At 32.4% G+C, this 21,540-nt stretch overlaps 1 protein-coding gene across 2 annotated transcripts in view; it reads right to left on the bottom strand.

Annotated features, from left to right (window-relative positions):
• The window catches only part of LOC118199317 (uncharacterized), a 106,936-nt gene that overhangs the window by 38,498 nt on the left and 46,898 nt on the right, over positions 1-21,540 (bottom strand). For both annotated transcript variants that reach the window (XM_085820933.1, XM_085820932.1), the window contains exons 9-10: positions 12,399-12,506; positions 451-5,944 (exon numbers count right to left, since the gene is read on the bottom strand). In XM_085820933.1, the coding sequence (XP_085677059.1) occupies positions 451-5,944; positions 12,399-12,506 (5,602 nt within the window). The remainder of the gene's footprint in view (positions 1-450; positions 5,945-12,398; positions 12,507-21,540) is intronic.

Genomic DNA, 21,540 nt, shown 5'->3' with positions numbered 1-21,540 from the left:
CAATCGTTAATTCGACAGTTTCATTGGGAGTAGTTCAATCACCCGCCGTACAGCCCGGACTTGGCACCATCCGACTATCACTTGTTTCTGCACATGAAGCTTGGTGGCAAGCGCTTTGGATCTGACGATGACACGAAAAATGCTGTGGAGTCGTGGTTATCGAAACTGGCGGGAAGTTTCTTTGACGATGGTAACACTTGTCATAGCGGGACGATGGTATATCACCCGCTATGACAAGTGTTTGATCATTGGCGCAAACTATGTTGAAAAATAGTTTAAGACATGTATTTTCATGTAAAAATAAAATTGGATTCGAAATTTTTTTCTTTTTTTTTTCAAAATGGTATTTAGTTTCCAAATACGCCTCGTATAATCAAAATTTCAAAAAAAAAAAAAAAAAAAAAAGAGAGAGAGAGAGAAAGTTCATAAACTGAAAAGATCAATAAATACCTTCTCCTTGACTTGCATCTCAACTGCAGAACTTGGCAATTCATCTAGAATTTTTAACTGAGAATCATCTAATTTTGTCAGTTCTTTCTTTTCAGACTGTTTTTGCTCCTTGCGAGATGAATTTTTGTTCTTATCTGTTATTTGCATTCTCACTGAATGTCGCAACTTTGAGTCCCCTTTATCATGTTTATGCCTCTTTGCTGAATTTTCTGACGTGTGCTTCGATTCTGAACGTATTTTTAATTTTTCAGCTTTAGAAGCACCTTCATGAGTTCTTTTGTCAGATGTCCTTTGATCTACTGTTAACAAACTGTCAAACACATCTTTGCTTTTTGGAGAAGAAGGAACTGGGGAACTTGTAGGGGAATAATCACACACACTATCCATAGAAGGTGAATCACCTGGCGAATAAGGTGAGTCAACTTCCATATCAATAACTTCAGTTTTCTCACCAGGAGGTGAATGCTTAGACTGTTTATCAGATTTCTGCGAAGCATTGGCAGAAGCTTGACTATTAGGAGGGTGAGTATTGACCAAATTACCCTGAGTTTTAGCACTATTATTTGTTTGGTTCTGCATTAAAGATGTATGGTTCTGCATTTGATTTGGGGTTAAAACAGGTCTAGCTCCCTGCTGATTTTGGACTGTAACAGGAAGACTAACTGTCTGGCTTTGTGACGGAACCATCATAGGTGACTGATGATTGGTGATAGTACCAGACATATTTGGTGGAAGATGCATGTGAGCCAACTGCATTTGAGGGATACTAACAGTATGTCCCAAGGTTAAATTCTGCAGTAAAGAATTCGGAGGTAAGGCAGGTCGAACATTCAACTGAGTATGCCTTACTTGAGATAATAAAGTCATAGCAGTTGGTGGTGGAGGAGGAGGTGGCACAGAACCCATATGAGGCAGATTAGGTGGATTCGGAGGTGGTGGTATAGAGGAACCTGTATGTATTTGTGCTGGTACAAAATTGCCCCGAATTACCTGCTGCATCTGATTAGAAAATATAACAGTAGGATGAGTGCTTACTTGGAAATTAAAATTTCTAGGGGGGATTAAAGGTGACATGGCTTGTAAGTTGTTTGCAGTTGATGTAGCATGTGACATGAAGCTAGGAGGAGGCAGCAATATGCTAGGCATTGAAAGGGGGTTTGCCACAGAAGTTTGAGTATGCACTGTCACTGGTTGAGAAGCACTGGAAACTGCTGAAGAAACAGCTGTAAATTCAGATGATACAGTCTGCTTATGAGTACGTGGATCTTCACGTATGACATCAGTTGGTTCAGGTTCTGGAGGTAAAGGTGGAAGTTCAGGAGAAGGAGGTGGTTTGGGATTTGTTGTAGGAAGAGGAGGGGCAGGTGGCATAGGTGGTGGTGATGGGCTTCTCGTTGGCTCACAAGGGTCATAACTGTCATTGTCAGCAGGAGAAGGAGGTGAAGGTGATCGAGGAGATCTTCTCTTGGATGTAAAATTTTCATTTTCTTTAGCAAGCACACTTTCCACCATTTTATCAGAAGGGCATTCTGATAATGCTTCAACCTCTGAATCACCTTTAGAAACAGATGGTACTTCAGGAACAGCAGGGCTGTTACAGCTATTGGAAAAATTGTCTCCCTCATATGCATCAACCGATCCCATTGTATCATTTTCTTCCTCATTACAAGCATCATCAGCAGCAGACTTTTCTGATGTAGGAGTATTATTACCATCTGGATCATCACCTCCTTGCCAGTAGCATTCACTAACTGACATGACTTGAGTGGTTTTCTCAGGTGGAGTAACTGGTCTTTTGCTCAGCACACTATCATGACAGCCTTTGACTTTTTCTGATAAATGCTTTGATTTGGTCTTTACTTCATCGGCACTCGTATGTTCTGACTCAAAATCTTCTGATGCAAATTTTCGATCCTTAGAATCATGATTATCAGAAACAATCTCTTTCGGAGATGAGGCACGATTGAAATTGACATTTATTATTATACTATCACCCTTGGCAAATATTTCTTTTGATTCTATAGATGCAAGTTCTGTATAAGGACTCCTTTCACTTTCTTTCTTTCGATGCTCATGATGGTGAGTTTGCTTTTTTTCATGCTTTGATTCTTTTCGATCTTTGTGTTTATTCGATTTATCTTTGCGAGATTCTTTTTGTTCAACAACAATTTTCAACTTATCATCAATTTTACGAACCTCTCTCTCCCTCTGCTTGTCAGAAAAGTGATCACTTACATGAATATACTTATGTTTTTCACGAGAATGATCTTTGCTTGATTTGCCTTCAGTTTTCCGTTCTTTGTGCTTACTTTTACGCTCTTTTTCTTTAAACTTACCTTTTTCATAAACAATTCTTTCAAAACGGTCTTCTTTGTCATATCTCATTTCTCTTTCATATCGTACTTCTTCCTTCACTTTCTCATACTTATCCTCATCTTTAGAATATTTATTCTTTTCATACTTATCTTTGTCCTTTTTATCTTTAGAATGTTTTTCTTTAGAATGCTTATCTTTGTGCGATTTGCGCTTTTCTCTTTCTGGATAATTCCATTCTACAAGTTTAATTTCTTTTGTTTTTTCACTTTTACGAGATCGTGATTCATAGTCCCCTTTAGACTTATCAATATCTTGTTTTTTAGTATCATCCCGTCGACGTTCCCCGTCTCTGCTTTTGCTTTCATTCCTACGTTCATTATCAATAGAATTCTTTTTATCTTTGTTTCGTGACTCTCGCTCACGATACAATAATCTTTCATCTTTAGGCCTCCCATCACGATAACTTCGTTCTCGGGTATGTTTTGATAAACGTTTCCAGCTGATATCAGCTCCACCAAGATCAACTCGACCTAAAACACTAGTCCGTTTAACTTCAAGAGGAATATTTTCTGGAACACTGTCCTTCTCTCTGTCACGCTTAATTTTTGGAATCCTTGGAAGGTCTGAAATATTTACCCTTGGAGCAAGTTCACTATAATCTTCACTATCATCATGAAAACGTTCAGATTTTGAGCATCGTTTTCGATTTCGTCTCACTGGTTTATCTTCAATAATTTCTCCTTCCTCTTGATCATCAAATGACTGACTGGAATGATGAGACGAAGGTGGGTATCTAGAGTAATCACCGGAGAGATGATGAGAAGAAGCATTAGAATTACGTTCTTCTTCAAAAGTATCATTGCCCTCACTGAATAACTTAGCAACTTCTCTTTCAACATCATTAAAATCTGTTTTTTTAGGGTCAGCAGAAGATACAGTTTCATTAGCAAAATCATCATCTAAATCTTCACTACCTGCTTCAGAAATATCTTCAATTCCCAAGTCAACAGCACTTTCTTCAATATTTTCAACAGGTTCCGATTTGCTTTTTTCATTATCAGTCATATCAACATTAACCAAATCTGAAACAGGTACTTCATTTCCATATTCAGATTCTAAATTTTGAGCTAATGCCGATTTGGAGTCTTGATCATTTTCATTTTGAATAGGAGAATTCTCAATTTGACCATCAAGATTTTCATCTAAACATGGAGTGCTGGCATTCTCTAATGAATCAAGATTCTCTTCATCATCGTGATCATCAGATTTCATAGAAGTATCATTGTACATATCAACATCTGTTCTTACTGATGCATCAGGTATACTCTCCTGAGATGCATCCATGTTTGATTCTGCAAAGTCTTCAGGTTCACTGGCATTAACATTCTGGGGTTCACTTCCAAAACTTAGGTTAGAATTGGTTTCATTATGGTAATTTTCATTATCTACCATATGAGAAGTAGAACCATTACTATTTTGATTTATCTGATTTGCTATAATGGTTGTTTCCTTGGCTGCTTCCAGGTTTTCAGAACACATGCTATCACACTCTTGATTTTCACTTGAAACGCTGTTATCGTCACACTGCATTACAGAGACATCAGTTTTCAGCTCCTCTGAAAACGTTTTTGGTGATGACTTTGCATTAGATGTATTAGTTTCAATTTCAAGACTTTTTTTAGCACAATCCAGTGAGTTTTCTTCAATCATTTGTACATCCATATCACTTTCTTGATCATCACCACTTTCAGATTCCTCATTTTTAGTGTTTTCATTTTCTAAATCACTTTCATCATTTTTTGTGTTTTCATTTTCTAAATCACTTTCATCATTTTTATTATTTTCTAGATCACTTTCATCATTTTTAGTGTTTTCATTTTCTAGATCACTTTGATCATTTTTAGTGTTTTCATTTTCTACATCACTTTCATCATTCTTACCATTTTCATTTTCTAAATCACTATCATCATTCTTAGCATTTTCAATCTCTATGTCACTTTCATCATTCTTGACATTTTCATTTTCTAAATCACTTTCAGATTCATCATTCTTAGTCTTTTCATTTTCTAACTCACTTTCCGATTCATTATTTTGCAGATTTTCATTTTTAGAATCTTCGTTTTCTAAATCACTGTCTGATTCATTATTCTCTTGATTTTCATTTTGTAAAATTTTTTCAGTCTCTTGAAAACTGCCATCATTTTGAAATGTATCATTGGTAGACTCATCCCCAGGTTGAGAGTTTTCATTCATATGTTGACTTTCAGAGCAGCTTGGAGACTGAACTTCATTATCAGTCATATGCATGTCAGATTGTGCTATACTGCTCATGTTACTCTCCTCGCTTTCAGCTACAGCTTCATTTCTATCTCCACCATGGCTTTTGTCTATAAAATTTGCATTAACACAGTGTTCCTTTACTTTCTCACCATCTTCATCCACAGGCATATCCTCATCAATAACAAGCTCATTATCACTGGAGTCACTACCCTCATTTGGATTACTTAACTGTGAGTCATCACACTTGAAGGATATTTTTAATGGCTCAACTCTATCAATTATCGCCCCCTCTTCCTCACATACAGACTCAATATCGCTATAGATATCAACTTCATCCTCACTGTGATGCCCTTTCCCAGCATCTTTGATGTTAGATGATCGCAGGTCTTTTTTCATGTCATCTGATGTTGCTGAACTACAAAAACTTCTGTGCATTGAAGATGAGCAAGAATCATTTCCATACCTATCATTACTACTATTTCCAATAGATGGCCTAGAAATGGTATTTATATCGTAAGTTGTAGATCTCTCAATGGATGAAGTTGAAGAACTGCACGCATAATTCTGTCTGGGCATTTCGCCATATTTTGAAGTGGTATTCTGAGTAGGATTCAAAGGTCTCTGTTGGCCTACGGTATCACTCTTGTATGGAGAAATGGTATTATCTTTAAAGACAGATGAGTTATGAAAAGGATTTTGATTCTGACCAACTTTTGTAGAATTATGAGATGGAGTTGAAGTACTAGCTGAATGTGCATGTTGGTTAGAATCACTTGTAGGGCTAAGTAATAAAGTTCCATCTCTCTTAAGCGTTAACACATCAGAACGATGCAGAAGAGTTTGACTTTGCAGTATGCTGCCAACAATGTCAAAATTTTGAGGGCATGGTTCAGATAACCTACAAAATAAATATATATGTAAGAAAAATGAGAGTATTTAAGTATTTTCTTCAAAATTAAGATCATACAGCATATATATATATATAACATATATTTTAATAATTTCAGTGCTGTTAAGCCAAGTATATACAGTACCAAGTCCATAATCCGGACGTCCATTATCCGGAATGATCTATAATCCGAACCTCAAAGCAACAAACGTTTTTTTGTATGCTTTATGCATGCGCGTTGGGAGGATGTGTCTCCAGATACGTTAAAAAATGCTTGGCATAATTTATGGCCAGCTACCATATTTCATGGCGATGACGATGAAGATGATAGCCGCGAATTTGAAGGTTTTCCGACATCACAAACTAAAGGTTAAATTTTCCAGCTATTGGATTTTGTAAAGAAATATGGAGAAGCGGTAATAAATGAAGATGATATAACAGAAGTTTTTCATTGCGATGACAATGCCCCAATCATCAATCAATTAATGGACGGCGAAAGCTGTAGCATGGTTCTAAATCCAGAAAATACCACTTCCGTTCAGGTGGAACTTTGTAACTGAACAAGAAATTATGTCTGTTTATAAAATTAGAGAGAAAGTATTAGCACAAAAAATGAAGCAACTTAAACAGCTTACATTGAAAGAAATGTTTAATAAAGTAAAAAATAAATATTAAGCTTTTTTTTTTTTTTTTTTTTTTGTAAATTTTGATACCCTTTAGATAATAATTGCTCTTTATTTCATAAATTACTGTTTCATATTTTTTATTGTATAATTTCTGCATGCCATCTTACCAGATTTAAATTGATGATCTATAATCCGGAAAAGCCCTTAATCCAGAATTGCCGAAGTCCCAACGAGTCCAGATTACGGACTTTGTACTGTAATTAACATACTTAAAGTTTTTTTTTAAATTTATGATGTAAAAATTAAACATTGTTTGGGAAACTTTCAAATAATAAATTTGTCCTCTAAAGAGTTTATATTGATGTGACTTAACCAGAAGAAACATTTTCATATGTTTATTTCAAACATACTGTTTCCAATAAAAAAATTTCAATTACTTTTTGTAGAACTTATTTGCTCGCAAGTGCAATAACTGCACCTCTGATTCAATATACATTTAATACCATAGAATTTCAAACTTGCAAATACTGAGATGGTACAAAATGAAACAGTTCACTTATTCATGGAAAAGCATGACTAAATAACCAGGCTCCAAAGAGACGGCTAAATGAAGGATGACATTAAGGAAATCTGTCTTTATTTACATTATATGTGGGAAACATAATTTAAAAAATAATAACAAGAGTGTGGGGGAATCTGAAAAGTTTCATATTTTAATGATTGTTAAAAGGGTTTGTTAAAAGTTTTCATGCTTTCACTGCACCTGTAGGCTACTAGTTTGCTGTTGCACTCACTCCAACTAATATTTTTTTTTTCCCCTGTCTTTTTAACTTTATCATTAAGCATCTTTTTTTTCACACTTATGCCACATACAAGTCAACAGTAAAAATCATAAAAATATTAAAAGCAGTATAGCAGCATACATTTAGAATTCCCAAGGCAGTGTTAAATTTTGGGGGAGGGGGCTTCCAAAGGGGCAATTAATTTCATTTTTTTAATGTTGTTTCACTATAAATGGCGTTTCTTTTTTCAAATTGTTGTGCTCAAATATTAGAGACCTGCATTATATTTGAAGAAATCAATAATGAAGAATCTGCATGAATGTATGTATGTTTTCCCCACTGTGAAAAAAACATACCTAGAGATATCAACTTTTGAATAACGTTGCCCTCCACTTGAATGGGAATCTGAATGCCACATTTGGAATTTGTTTTACTACCTATTTCATGTTTTATAAAACTTTAATGATTCAAAGCGAGTAATGGCAACACTATGCAGGGGGGAATATTTTTATCTCCAGTGCACGAGACTGTGCAGCGAAAATTCTTAAGATATGCTCTTTTTAAATTATTTTGTGATATATCTGTTGAGTTGAATTTTATGGTTTAAGTGTGAAGAACATGATATTTAATAAATAAAGGTAACACACAAAACATTAAAAAACTGCCCCTTTGGGCATAATATAAAAACTGAAAGCTTTCAGAGTTCCTCCCCCGTCCAGTTTATCAAAGTTCAATTTTCTTCGACAGCTTACAACACTTTTTTTAATCTTTTTATTATTAACATTTTGTGTGGTAATTTTATTTATTAAATACCATGTTCTTCACACTTATACCAGATAAAATTCAATTCAACAGCAAATTCACAAAATATTAAAAAAACGCATAGTCTTAGAATTTTCGGTATATAGTCTCGCATACAGAAGATAAACGCTTCATTATGTACAGCGTTGCCACTTCTTGCTTTCAAATTATAGTTTGTTGATCAAAAATTCGTTAAAATTTTACAAATGAGATAAATAATAATATATATATATATATCGTCATACTGTGAAAATACAAGTCATTTTTAATTAAATAGATCATGAATTAAATGTATTTTTATTACTTAAATCAATCCAATTCAAAAATAAGAAATGAATATTCTTCAGAACTCCATCTAGTGCTTTCAAATAGCTTAGTTTGTTAATCCATAATAGATGGATTCAGTTTGAAAGACAAATATCTTATATTTTGCTGAATGGCAACAAACTTGAATGAAAAGTGAAATGACGGAAAATCCCATTTTAAGACTAAGAGGCCCTTTTGAGCTAAAAATAAACATTTTTTTTTAAATTTTAATAAAAAATAAATAATTAAAAGAATTATGCAGCCAGGCTATCCTTACCATCAAGAATAAATCCTGGAATGACACTAACATCAACACTGAATGATGTTAACAAAAGTGTATTGCATATGTACTGTAAAAAGTGATTAATATATGTTCAGTTTAAATTGAAATTAAGCTTGCCTAAATCAATTATGAATTGATTTAGGCAAGTCTGCTTTATGATAACTTCAATAATACTCATTATGGCACGTGAACTGCCTTCAACATTATTACAAGGATTCCTCACCATTTTCATTCTGCAAAGCAGAAAACAGTTGCATGGTAATAAATCTAGTGAATAAGTGATGATAGATGAGATGATAGACATCTTTCCTAAGAGATGACTTTTGAACAATTTACTTAAAATACTTTTGGGGGGCGGAGGGAGGGACTAATCTTAAAAGTTTTCGGAAATGTTGTTTTCTCAATTGAAGATCTCAATGCACTCCAGCACTTTGGTTCTCAGGTGATATTTGCAAAACCATTTCTCATCACTGGTGGTGATATAATCTATGACTTTTGTTTTTCACATGTTCATCTTAATAATATTCAATTTAATTTGTGGGGAGCTAATCAAGTACAAATCTTTCTTTTTATTACTTTTTCAATCAAAATAATATGCAATGAAACATTAGATATGCCAAGTATACTTCAGCAAGCATTCATCACGATTCTTTTTGATCAAAAGGAATGATTTTGTACATTTTGAGATTAGTTCATTGCTGTCTGCAGGAATAAAAGAGCCCTATATTTGAATAATGAGTAGTTATAAAAGTAGTCATTTACATTCTAATATTATCTTAGTATGAACTCATATCCCCATAGGCAGGACATATAATTTTCCCAAATTAAATTTCCTGTAAATAATTTTCTAAACTATTTTCATAATAATCACATGTCATAATACAACACAGGCCTTTGGCTGTTTCATTATAAATCAGAAAGGGACAATAAATCATTCATACTCACTCAGCTATTATTATTAGCAACAGTTACACAGTTTATAATTATCATAATTACCTGGTTTATTTAGTATTGGAACAGTGCAATTATACTATATCAGGTCATCTTTTTCGATAGAAACTGCCTTCTTTTCAAAGCCAAATTATATTGAAAATGATGACCATATGAAAATAATAACAGCAGTTACCATGAATTAAGATATTTTACTCCCCTATAAAAATTATTAAAGTTTATATATTATCTGAAAAAATGTTAAAATACTATTTGCTTCTTAGATGACTCCTTTGGAAGTCTTCTTCAAAATTACCAGATATATTCAATAAGATCAAAGAATGAATGTTGCCAAATTTTAATCTATTTAAAACTTTTAACACAGAAAATAGTAATTTCTAATTACAATCTTAAATTTGTAATCCATTCTACTGATTGCCTATTTATTGATCAAATGCCCCAGAGATGGAAAAAAATGAACAATTTATACTATGTTTGCTCAAATAAAACAGTCCCTTACCTTTTTGGATAAATTTTAAGAAATAAAAATGCAGGTGAATATCTGATGAGAGTATGGTTCCGATTAGAATGAAAGGGAAACTAATTAAATACAATATTTTACCACAGTATATAAAGAAAAATTTAGTGATATATTGTTACCTATTTGTTTACAGACATATCAGTGACAAGTACAGGAGCTGCAGGTCAAAACTAAAATCACTTAACTAGATAGGAGTACTATAATTAGTAATAGTTATACAGTTTATATACATCATAATTACCTGTATGGTTTATTTAGTGTAATTATATAGTACAATAATTAAATTCTCCTTTCATTTTACAATTTCATTTATCAAAATATTCAATTATAAGATCCTATAAAATATTAGAACCTAAAATTCAATGAAAAAGAGTCTTACATTCAAATAAATATGGTATTTATTTACAAAAAAAAAAATGGATCTAATAAGTTGAAGAGAAATCATATTAATTTTGAAAGCTTTGTATTCCTTTTTATTACAGTCAAAAGTCATTAATCCGGACTCGTCGGGACTTCGGCGATTCCGGATTATCGATTTTTCCGGATTATAGATCATCAGTTTAAATCTGGTGAGATGGCATGCAGAAATTACAAAATTAAAAATATGAAACCGTAATTTATGAAATAAAGAACAATTATGATCTAAAGGGTATCAAAATTTACAAAAAGAAAAAGCTTAATATTTATTTGTTTACTTTATTAAACATTTCTTTCAATGTAAAGTGTTTCGTTTCATGTGATAATACTTTCTCTTTAATTCTATTAAACAGACATAATTTCTTGTTTAGTTACAAAGTTCCACTGTTCAAGTCCTATAATTGCTGTGTTGAGAATACCGACTAATTTGTCAATCGAAATGTTTTCGTTTTCAATAACCTCTGGGTCACTTTCTTCACTATCGGAAACGAATTATAATGACGTGGAACTTGATTTAAATCATATCAAAGACAGAGTACATCGAGATGAAATACTACACTTAGTAAGCAATTATAAGCCAAATAAAATAAAAACATCTGCCCTGAAGATAAGGATAGTGCTGACAGATCAACTTCCAATCCACGGCGTGAAATTGATAAACAGATTTCGGATTTCGAAACATACTTTCGCTTTGTAGATACAAATTACATATTAGTAAATATATATAGGAAATTCTATTTGACATAATCGAAAGTTCAAGCTTACTTTTATGAAATTGCTCTAACAGTCTGCAAAAAATAATACGCCGGATCCAATTCGAAGATTAAGGAACAACGCAATCTGCAACATTAACTGAATTAGATAATGTTAGCTTAGCTTGTACCGTCCGTTACACATTAAACGTGCATGCGCACAAACATATTCGCAGCAGTAAAGGTCTTATGCGCACTCGTAAATGCCTGTGCGCATGCGTGAACGTGACGCATGCGCAGAAAGTTTGTAGCTTTGAGGTCCGGATTATAGATCATTCCGGAATATGGGTGTCCGAATTAACGACTTTTGACTGTATAAGAGTACTACACAAAATTTTTTTACATTTAATTTCTCCAGTATTTTTAATATTTAAGAATTTTATCAGTTCTCTTTCAATAGACTCTTCGCCCTTCTTCAAATTTATTATAACGTTTGAAGGAATGCGACTAATTTTATATAACCAAATTTTATTTAACTGGTCTTGTTCTCTGGAAATGACTTTCTTCTTCTTAAGAATATGCCTTAAAAATTGATACTTAAGAATCCTAATCAAAAAATCATTTACTAGCTAAACATATATATTAAAAAAAATTTGCCATTTTGCACTATTTCAATTTGTAGGGAATTAAACTATAATTTTACGTATATTAAAAAAACTTAAGATTATTATTATTATTGCACAGCTCCGATCCTCCTATCCGTATGATCATAAAATGGGACTGGCCAGGAAGAAAAAAAAAAAAAGAAAGAAAGAAACATATAAAGTCCAAAATCTGAGTCTCAGTGCTGAATTCCAACTCTATCTTTGTTCATATTTATAATCTTCATTATTGTCTCTGCAACTGTAAAAAACTTAAGATATATCTTCAAAAGAATTGGAACAGTTTTTCGTTACATTGTTTATCATATAATTTAAGAAGCATTGTAATGCTAAAATTGTATTTAACTGATATGTTAATATAAAAATTTTTTAGCTTTATGAACTGGATGATTTATACAATTAATATTTGATATTTTGTGATACCTTGAGTTTGCAGAACCACTTTGTTCAGGAGAATTAAGTTTTTTAACTGAAGATAGTTGTCGACTAGCATTGCGAGGATGCTCAAATGTATTTCCAGCATTTTCATAACTGTAATAGAAGTATATAAGATATACACATACAATGTAATGCATACACACATACATCCAAATAGTTAAATATGGTATAGATGCATAAATGCATCTGGAAATACAATGGCAATTTTTAAATGCTACATGAAGGAAAAAATACACATATTTTGTAATAATTACTGCTGAATTTTATAAGAATGCAAATGAAAACTCAACCTTTACATGTAAAATATTATTAACAATTTATTTTTACTTACTTATTTATTTATTTTTTTAACATTTATATAATTAAGAATGCATACAGTAAACTAAAAACTGCAAATAAAGTGGATTTTCATTTTTACTAAATTCACCAAATAACTTGCTTTTACAACTATCATTTTGGTTCTAAAAATATTTCACTTTTAAAGAAATAATGTTACTCCCTATTTCTATTAAAAAACTAAAATTACCCATTCTTTTTTTCTTTTGAACTCAAGTTGTCCTTTTATTTCCCCCATTTCTGAATGCTGAAAATCTGGACAGAAGATGAAAATTTTCAAAACTGATTGAATGATCAAATTTCTTCAAGCATTTGAACCTCCAAAATTGGGAGAGGAAGGAAGAGGAATTTGTCCTCAGATTCATAGTTGGCAGTATGCTTAAACACATATTAAAGGAGTTATAATACAGAGACTGTTTTGATCAAAGAACTTGGCACCTGTATGGTAAAATAATCCAGATCATGGATATTCTTCATTTGTGCCAAAGAATTAATATTTATGTATTTTTCATTTTCTGGCTGAAATTTTAATTTTCTAACTACACTAAATAAATAATATGTTTATGAATGCTTTAAAAAAATATGCATTAAAAAAGTGGATGATCAGCTTTTCAATATGCCTGAAATTACTCAGAACTACAAGATTTCAATGAATTCACAGAATGCAATTATTAACCCCTTAAGTGGCATGACTGTCTTTATCTAGGCATGAGATTTTTTTACACTATGGAAGTTTATGAAAACAGAGACTAAATTATGTAATTATAAAAAAAAAGCTAATAGAAGCTGTTTAAATGCATGTCTTCATGAGCAGATCCAAAAAGCTGAGCCACTAAGACAGGCCTAATAATTATTGATGTTCATGACACTGGTTGCAGAATATCCTTTATACAAATATTTCTAGAAAATAAACTTCCAGGATGAAGGAAAAGCCATTTCCTTGGCTATGTGAAGCCAGAAGCAAAAATATCTCCCCTGAAGAAAACCTGCTCTTTTATGTCTACCTTCGAATCAAAAATTCAAGTTATCACATAAACAGGATACCTAAAAGAAGTTTGTGAAGAAATTGCATAAGCAGATGACTACTAAATGAAAAGATGAACATTTTTCTAAATGCTCACTGCAAGAGTTATTCATTTATTTAATGACAAAAAGGTTGGCTGTTCTATGAAATTTACGATGGTAAAGAAAAGAGTTAAATAAAAAATTAAAAAGTTATTGAAACAAACATGGCAGTTTTAAAGAAGCTCTCTTTTGTATTTATGTTAAATTGTAAAATGCCCAGATATCACACATGGGTGCATGACACTTAGCCGACGGGACACTTAACTGATACCAGTTAGCCAACAGGACACTTAGCTGACACGGACACTTAGCCGACAGGTCATTTAGCCGACAAGGACATTTAGTCGACACGGACAGTTAACCGACAGGACACTTAGCCAACAGGACATTTAGACGACACACAGAATTTGCTGTCAGGGCATTTAGCTATGGTACAGTTAACTAACTGTCAAGACATTTAGTCAACATGACACTAAGCTGACAGTGACGTTTAGCTGGCGCATACCCAATAATTATTTAAACTTACAATCAATTACAAAATTTCTCGACTTCTCATAAGTTCAATATTTAAGTTATTTTTTCACCTATCATTAAAATTCAGTTTTCGATTCTTGAAGATATCATATGCGCTTTTAATTATTGTGTTAATTTAGCATTGTTTGATATGTATCGTGCTGTTTGGCATATATAGGCGAAATTGAAAAAGCGCTGAAATTTCTTGTCAGGGAATATGAATTAAATTTAGAAAGAAAAAGGAATTTTTTTTTATTTAAGTACGGCAGTCACTTAATTACATTTTAATTTAGAAGCTTTACGGATAATTTTTGAAGATCCCATTCTTCAAAAATTATCTGTAAAGCTTCTTCATTTAATCAACTTTCACATCATTAATAATTTTTCTTGTTTACTTAAAGATATTAATTTTCCAATCTCGTTCTTCCAAATGCTTTCAAATTTCTAATATATTTACGTTTCATTACTATTTTACTCATCACATCATGTTACATTCCTTCCCTTAAAAAATCGTTTGGCTCCTCCCACTAACGAAATTTCCTTTCCCTGTCATGAAAAATCTGAATAATGCAATAAAAATTATTGTTATTCCTGAATTATAATTTTTTATAGAAACATATGGTGGTGAGGGTTAGTTTAGCAAATATATTTTATTTTGTTATTAAAAGCAATTAAAAAAATTGCATTTTGAAGACCAGCAAAGGTATTTGTGACCTCTATAATTTGCAGTTCATGCAACCATCCTTGAGATAAAAATTCTGTAACATTTTATTGACCACTCTTCTGACTTAAAATACTTACATAGGTTAATGTTTATAGCCCTTAACTAATGCATAATGTTTAATGTAGAAGTAAAATATGGTTTAAGGCTTTTTTTAAATTTATAACTGAAGCTGCAGAAGGAGGCGGCCACAAAGTAGGGCGGAGCAAAGCGTCAGATCGTGTAAAGTCACCGTCATGTGATGCCATCTATCAATGCTAGATTTAACTAGATCAGTCATGTAAATAGATATAATACTATGTACTATATTTTGAAAGTCGTGATGTGTAATTTTCAATATATGTTATATTAATATTCTCAATATAACTTTTATAAAATATAATTCTCAATATCTGTTAAAAATGTATAAATTTTCATTTCATTTTTCATTCATTTTATTTTTTTTCTCTTTCATTCCTTCTCCTTCTCGTTTTCGGTTTAGCTACATGGTAATGGGAAAATTTTTGGTGCCCATTTTCCTGAATGTATTAATAAAGTTCTAGCCCAAAAAGGCAATTTTCATTGGAAGAGACTTGTTATATATTAAGTAAAACTGTCACTCTATTTCTGTTAGACTCAGCAACTGCCGAGCGGTAAAGTCACTGAACACTGGCAGTTCGGTTCGAATTTGAATCCTGCAAACAGACAGGCTGTTTTCGTGGATTTTCCCATGTGTAACATGTCTACAAGGCAGTTTTCATTAGAAAGTCCTCCACGAAGGCATCCCTACCGTTAGGCAAATAGCCCTCTGGCTTTGCCGTAATTACATAAACCAAGCTTACTCCTGTTAGGTGAACGCTTAACCAAAAACGAGAAAGAGAAGGAATGAAAGAGGAAAAAAAAATAAAATTAATGAAAAATTAAATGAAAATTTATACATTTTTAACAGATATTGAGAAAAGTTATATTTTATAAAAGTTATATTGAGAATATTTATATTGAAAATTGCACATCGCGACTTAATCGCGACCTAAAACATGGTACATAATATTATCTATTTACATGACTGATCTAGTTAAATCTAGCATCGTTAGATGGCACTAAATTACAGTGACTTTTCAGAATGTTTCATTTTGCTCTGCCTTACTTTGTGGCCCCTCCTTCTGCAGCTTCAGTTATGAATAAATCAAAACCTTAAAGAATATTTTACTTCTAAATTAAACATTATGCACTAGTTTAGAGCAATAAACATTAACCTAAGTAAGTATTTCAAGCGAGAGGCATGGTCAATAAAATGTCACAATATTTTTACCTCAAAAATGGTGACATGAACTGCAAATTATAGAGATGACAAATAATTAGACCTTTGCTTGTCTTACAAATTCACTTTTTTTAATTGTTTCTAATAACAAAATAAAAAATATTTGCTAAACTAATCCTCACCACCATATGTTTCTACATAAAATATAATTCAAGAATAACAATAACTTTTATTGCATTATTCAGATTTTTCAGAACGGTCTACTCCTCCTAAGCTGAGGACAGCAGCCAGTTAAGTCTAGCCTGCGAGTAACTGCGCTTTGTAACACGAAATGAATGATCCCACCTCATTGCGGATTCTCGTACGATATTCCTACAAGCAAGTTATGCCTATACAGTATCTGCCAAATCACTATAATTGCTCCCTACGAATATAATTGCTCATCACCTCCTACTTCGCTAAAATGGTATCTGAATGCTTAGCATTCAAATCTCCTGAACTTAATGCTAGCACAGAAAAGGTTATGCTCAGTGATTTTACTTGCTATATATAAGGTAAGGCAATGGCTGGATACCTACATCTACGACTGTGTTGCTTCATAGCACAGGGAAAGGAAATTTCAGTAGTGGGAGGAGCCAAACGATTTTGTAAGGGAAAGAATGTAACATGATGTGATGAGTAAAATATTAATGAAACATAAAGATATTAGAAATTTGAAAGCATTTGGAAGAGCGAGATTGGAAAATTATTATCATTAAGTAAACAAGGGAAATTATTAATCATGTGAAAGTGCTTAAAAGAACCCAGTTGATTAAATGAAGAAGCATTACGGATACTTTTTGAAGATCCCATATTAAAATGTAATTAAGTGACCGTCGTACTTAGCTAAAAAAATTCTTTTTTCTTTCAAAATTTAATTCATATTCCCTGACGAGAAATTTCAGGGCTTTTTCAATTTGGCCAATATCAGGGTTGCCACTCAAACAGGTGAATGAAATTCCCTGACTTTTCCAGGTTTACCAGGTATGTTTCAAGAAAATTCCAGTCTATCCGCGTAATGTACGTTGGCTGTGCTAAGAGGTAAATTAATCATGGTATTACTTGTACTGTGTAGCAAATTCACATAATTATTCAATAAATCTCAGAGGACATTTATTCTTAATTATTCTTGGTACAGTTTGTTTGATAATTTCGTTTACTTTTCCACTTAAGAAACTTAATAAAATGTAAGATATATACATTGTATAACAATTGTACGTTTTATTTAATTATTACTCATGATCATCACCAGTTCAACATGAGGCTAATCCGGTTCTTATAAATCACAACGCAATGCTAAAAGTTAGGTTAGATTTTAGGTAAATTTAATTTGTGTGAGGTGTCTTCTTAAAAGGCACCTTAACACTTGAAAACACAAATATAATTATAATAGGAGTTGTTTTCTCCACTGAAGATGGAGATTAGAATCTCGCCAATCTGGAATAAAATAAGGCTTTTTTGCAGACATTCTGTAGCTAAGTGAAAGAAAGAAATCTATTTAATGATATTTTTTTTACTAAATTGAGGTATTTTATATTTATTTCGCAGCATACATAAGGAAAAAATATGTGCATTAAATTTCGTGATGTCATCATACTGCTAGCATTAATTTTAGGTTTATGCCAGAGAAAATTTCCTGAAATTTGGAAATATTATTTACTAATGATAAATAAATTTAGAGGGAAGAAGCAACATTAAATGATATGAATAACATAAAAATAAAGATAATTTCTTAAAAACTGAATTAGAATAATCAACGATATTTTAGCGAATATAGTTATATTACATGGTTAGCCTAGATGACTGATTACTATTTTTTTATTTTACTGCAAAATGACAAGGTATTTATTAAAAAGAAAAGAAAAAAAAAAAGATTTTGTGGTAAAATCCTAGTATACGGTACGGCCTTCGCACGATTTTGAAAATTGTCGCCAAGAACAAAATGACTCGTTTACTGCTCATCATCATGTCGCAAAATTCCGCTGTACCATACATGGAGATTATTCTAATCAAAGAACGTCTATGTAAAGAAGAAAAGGTTCCATACACTTAAATGCTATTATGCGGCTAGAAAGCGGAGGGAAAATTTGTCAAGGGATTTAGCGACGGAACCTCGCGGCCAGAATTTCCCTCTCCGCGATGTGTACAGGAAATTGAGAAACACATGTTAAGAAGAAACGTTCTTTGACAAAAAAGAAAACTACAAAAATTCGTTTTTAAATTATTGCAAAAAATCCAAGAAGAAACGTTTTATCAAAAAACGTTTTTTCTTGGATTTTTCGCAATAATTTTAAAAACGAATTTTCGTAGTTCCCCCCCTCAAAATAACTAATCTATGAATTAATTTACTTGCGCCAAAAAATATTTTCTTTTCCTTTAGAGTTTAAAGAAATTTTAAACGATATTCATTTTATGAATTCTTGATAACGTGACCTTCGAACTTCGACACCGGTTTCGAGCTTTGGCGACAGATATATTGTGCATGCACAGCTGTTTCCCTCTATGATGGAACGGAGCCACGTTTGTTGCAGAGAGGTTTTCTTTGCAATACATATTTTTTGATTCTAACCTTCATGGTACCGTATACTAGGATTAAACCCATTTTGTTTTATACGAGAACAGGTACTTTCTTTAGTTCATGCACTGCACATGCGATTTTCGAGGTTACTGGAAACTAAAAGTTGCGGGAAACTTGATTTGCCTTTCTAAAAGACAATCAAATTGGAGCTGCGAAAATTGGCTCTATGCCAGCTGCCCGAATGACACTCACGTGATACACAATTCGCCAAAAAAGTGATCTCTTCCGACGTCGGCGCAAAACTCGCCTTTTTTGGCGGGATCGTTGTATGAAATTCCCCGACTTTTCCAGATTTTGACTAAAACACTTAAATTCCCTGACTTTTCCCTGAATTTTTTGGTAAATTTCCGAATTCCCTGACTTTTTCTGGTTTTCCCGGTAGCGTGGCAACCCTGCAATATACACCAAATGGCACGTTACATATCAAACACTATAATTAAAAGCACATATGAGATCTTTAGAATCGAAAACTGAATTTTACCGATAGTGGGAAAAATAACTTAAATATTGAACTTATGGAGAAGTCGAGAAATTTTGTAATCCATAGTAAGTCTGAATAATTATTAGGTACGTGTCAGCTTAACTTCACTGTCGGCTTAGCCTTGACTAAATGTCTTGACAGTTAAGTGTCCCGTAGCTAAATATCCTGACAGCTAACTCTCCGTGTCGGCTAAATGTCCTATCGGCTAACTGTTCATGTCAGCTAAATGTCCTGTCGGCTAACTGTCCGTGTCAGTTATCGTTTATGTCCTCAATTCTCTTTTTTTTTTTTTTTTTTTTTTTTTTAAGTTTGTCTTTTAGTTTATTTTTTATGTCCTATTAAGAACCTCTCTTCTGCATAGGACATAAAAAATAAACTAAAAGACAAACTTTAAAAAAAAAAAAAAAAAAAAAAAAAAACCGAGGATATTTTTTTTTATTATTCAGGTTGAGCTACTTCCACACTGAAAATTACAATGGTTTTACGATCTATAGATCAGAGCATTGAGTACTGCTTAAAAATGCACAGACAGATAGATGCTTTTGAAACGCAGCTGAGAATTTGAAAAATTATACAATACTGTGATATTTGTGTCAGATCATGGAATCGCTTATTCCAAGCCATAATCGTGAACTTATTTTGCAAGCTGATTTTGTTAAAAATAAAATATTACATGAAACTGCTTGCTGTATTACAAGAAATAAGCAAGACTGATCCTGATCATAGTAGAAATGAAACTGCATGAGAAACCCTCAAGTTCTTTAAAACCTGATTTGCCTGAACTTTGAAGTACTGAACGCAGCTGCTGCTGCAGGAAATGGTGCAGAAGAAGAATTCACTGATGTCATTAAAACAGCATAAGATAACAAAGTCAATGAATAGCTATGCAAACTGTGTTAAGTTTTTTTTAAAAGCTGATAATGATTCTAAGGTGTTGCCACATTAAGTTTAAGGAATTATATGCTTATCAAATGGTTATGAAGGAAAGAAAATTAGTTTTAGAAATACTTTTTATTCCTTCACAATTTTTTTTAGCTTTTTGTATATTACCTTCATTAAAGTTTTCAAAGAGGGTGCAGATAATCAAAAGATCCCAAATTTTCCATACATTTATTTTGGATGGCTTTGTTTGCCTACTCTAGTATCTAGTGACTCTTTGACGATCAACAAAGCCCACTTGGCATGTTTCATCTCCTCTCCCGAAAAAGTTGCTATATTTAGTTAGTTGAATGTTCGATGTGGATGAGCAAGGTGCTCGCTTATTGTATGTTGTAGGAGCAATGTACTGCTGTGAGTTACATTTATATGCATTCATATTATTTTAATAAATGTTCTGTTTTGTTTTGTCAAATGGAGCCTTCTTAACCACGAAGCCATTACAACATGCTCTGAATAACGAGTTAAGAGCTCAGAGCACTGAAAATGAAAGAGGCCTAATTTTAAGCCTAACATATGAAAGTTCGCATTTCCGAATAAGAATGATTTAATTGTGAAGTTTGAAAAGTTTTGTTTTTAAAAAAAGGGGAGGAAGAAAACGTTCAAAAACGTGAAGAAAGAAGATTTGGTTGGTAACTGTTTTATTGGAAACTGGCAAAGAAGCAACTACTTATTTGAAGCTGGTAGAACTAAAATACAAACTCCAGAATAGCAGAGAATACATCGAAGACGCTGATTTTGTGAAAAAAATTCTGATTATTACAATGGAGAACAGTAAAAGAAAGAAAGAAATGGAAAATCTTAGAAATCTGGCTAAAACCCATGCATTATTCAGACTCCCCACACATGAACTTTGAACATTACTTACTGTTCATATTCACCAACATTTAAAGTTTTTCTTGATAATTTTACAATTTTGTGCAAATAAGATATTTATGAAATTTGAAATAAAAGGGAAAAATTTATCAGGCAATAGATATTTGAGGTAAGTGCTAAATTTGGATATTTTTTCAAGGGGGAAAATTGCATTACAACAACATTACTTAAAGAAAACTTTAATAGAATCTGTTTTAGAGGAAAAGATTTTCTGTGTAATAAAAATTTCTTTTATTTCATGTAACTTAAAACAATACAATGTTTAAGTAATCTGAATAGAGAAATTTTGATAACGTTTTATTAATGATCTATACATGTAAAAGTAAGAAGCTAAATTTTACT

Source organism: Stegodyphus dumicola, chromosome 7 (genome assembly GCF_044657685.1).
Source record: "Stegodyphus dumicola isolate Sdum_Otavi_A_Nest chromosome 7, ASM4465768v1".
Taxonomy (NCBI): Eukaryota; Metazoa; Arthropoda; class Arachnida; order Araneae; family Eresidae; genus Stegodyphus; species Stegodyphus dumicola.
This window is presented reverse-complemented; position numbering and strand designations above follow the sequence as displayed.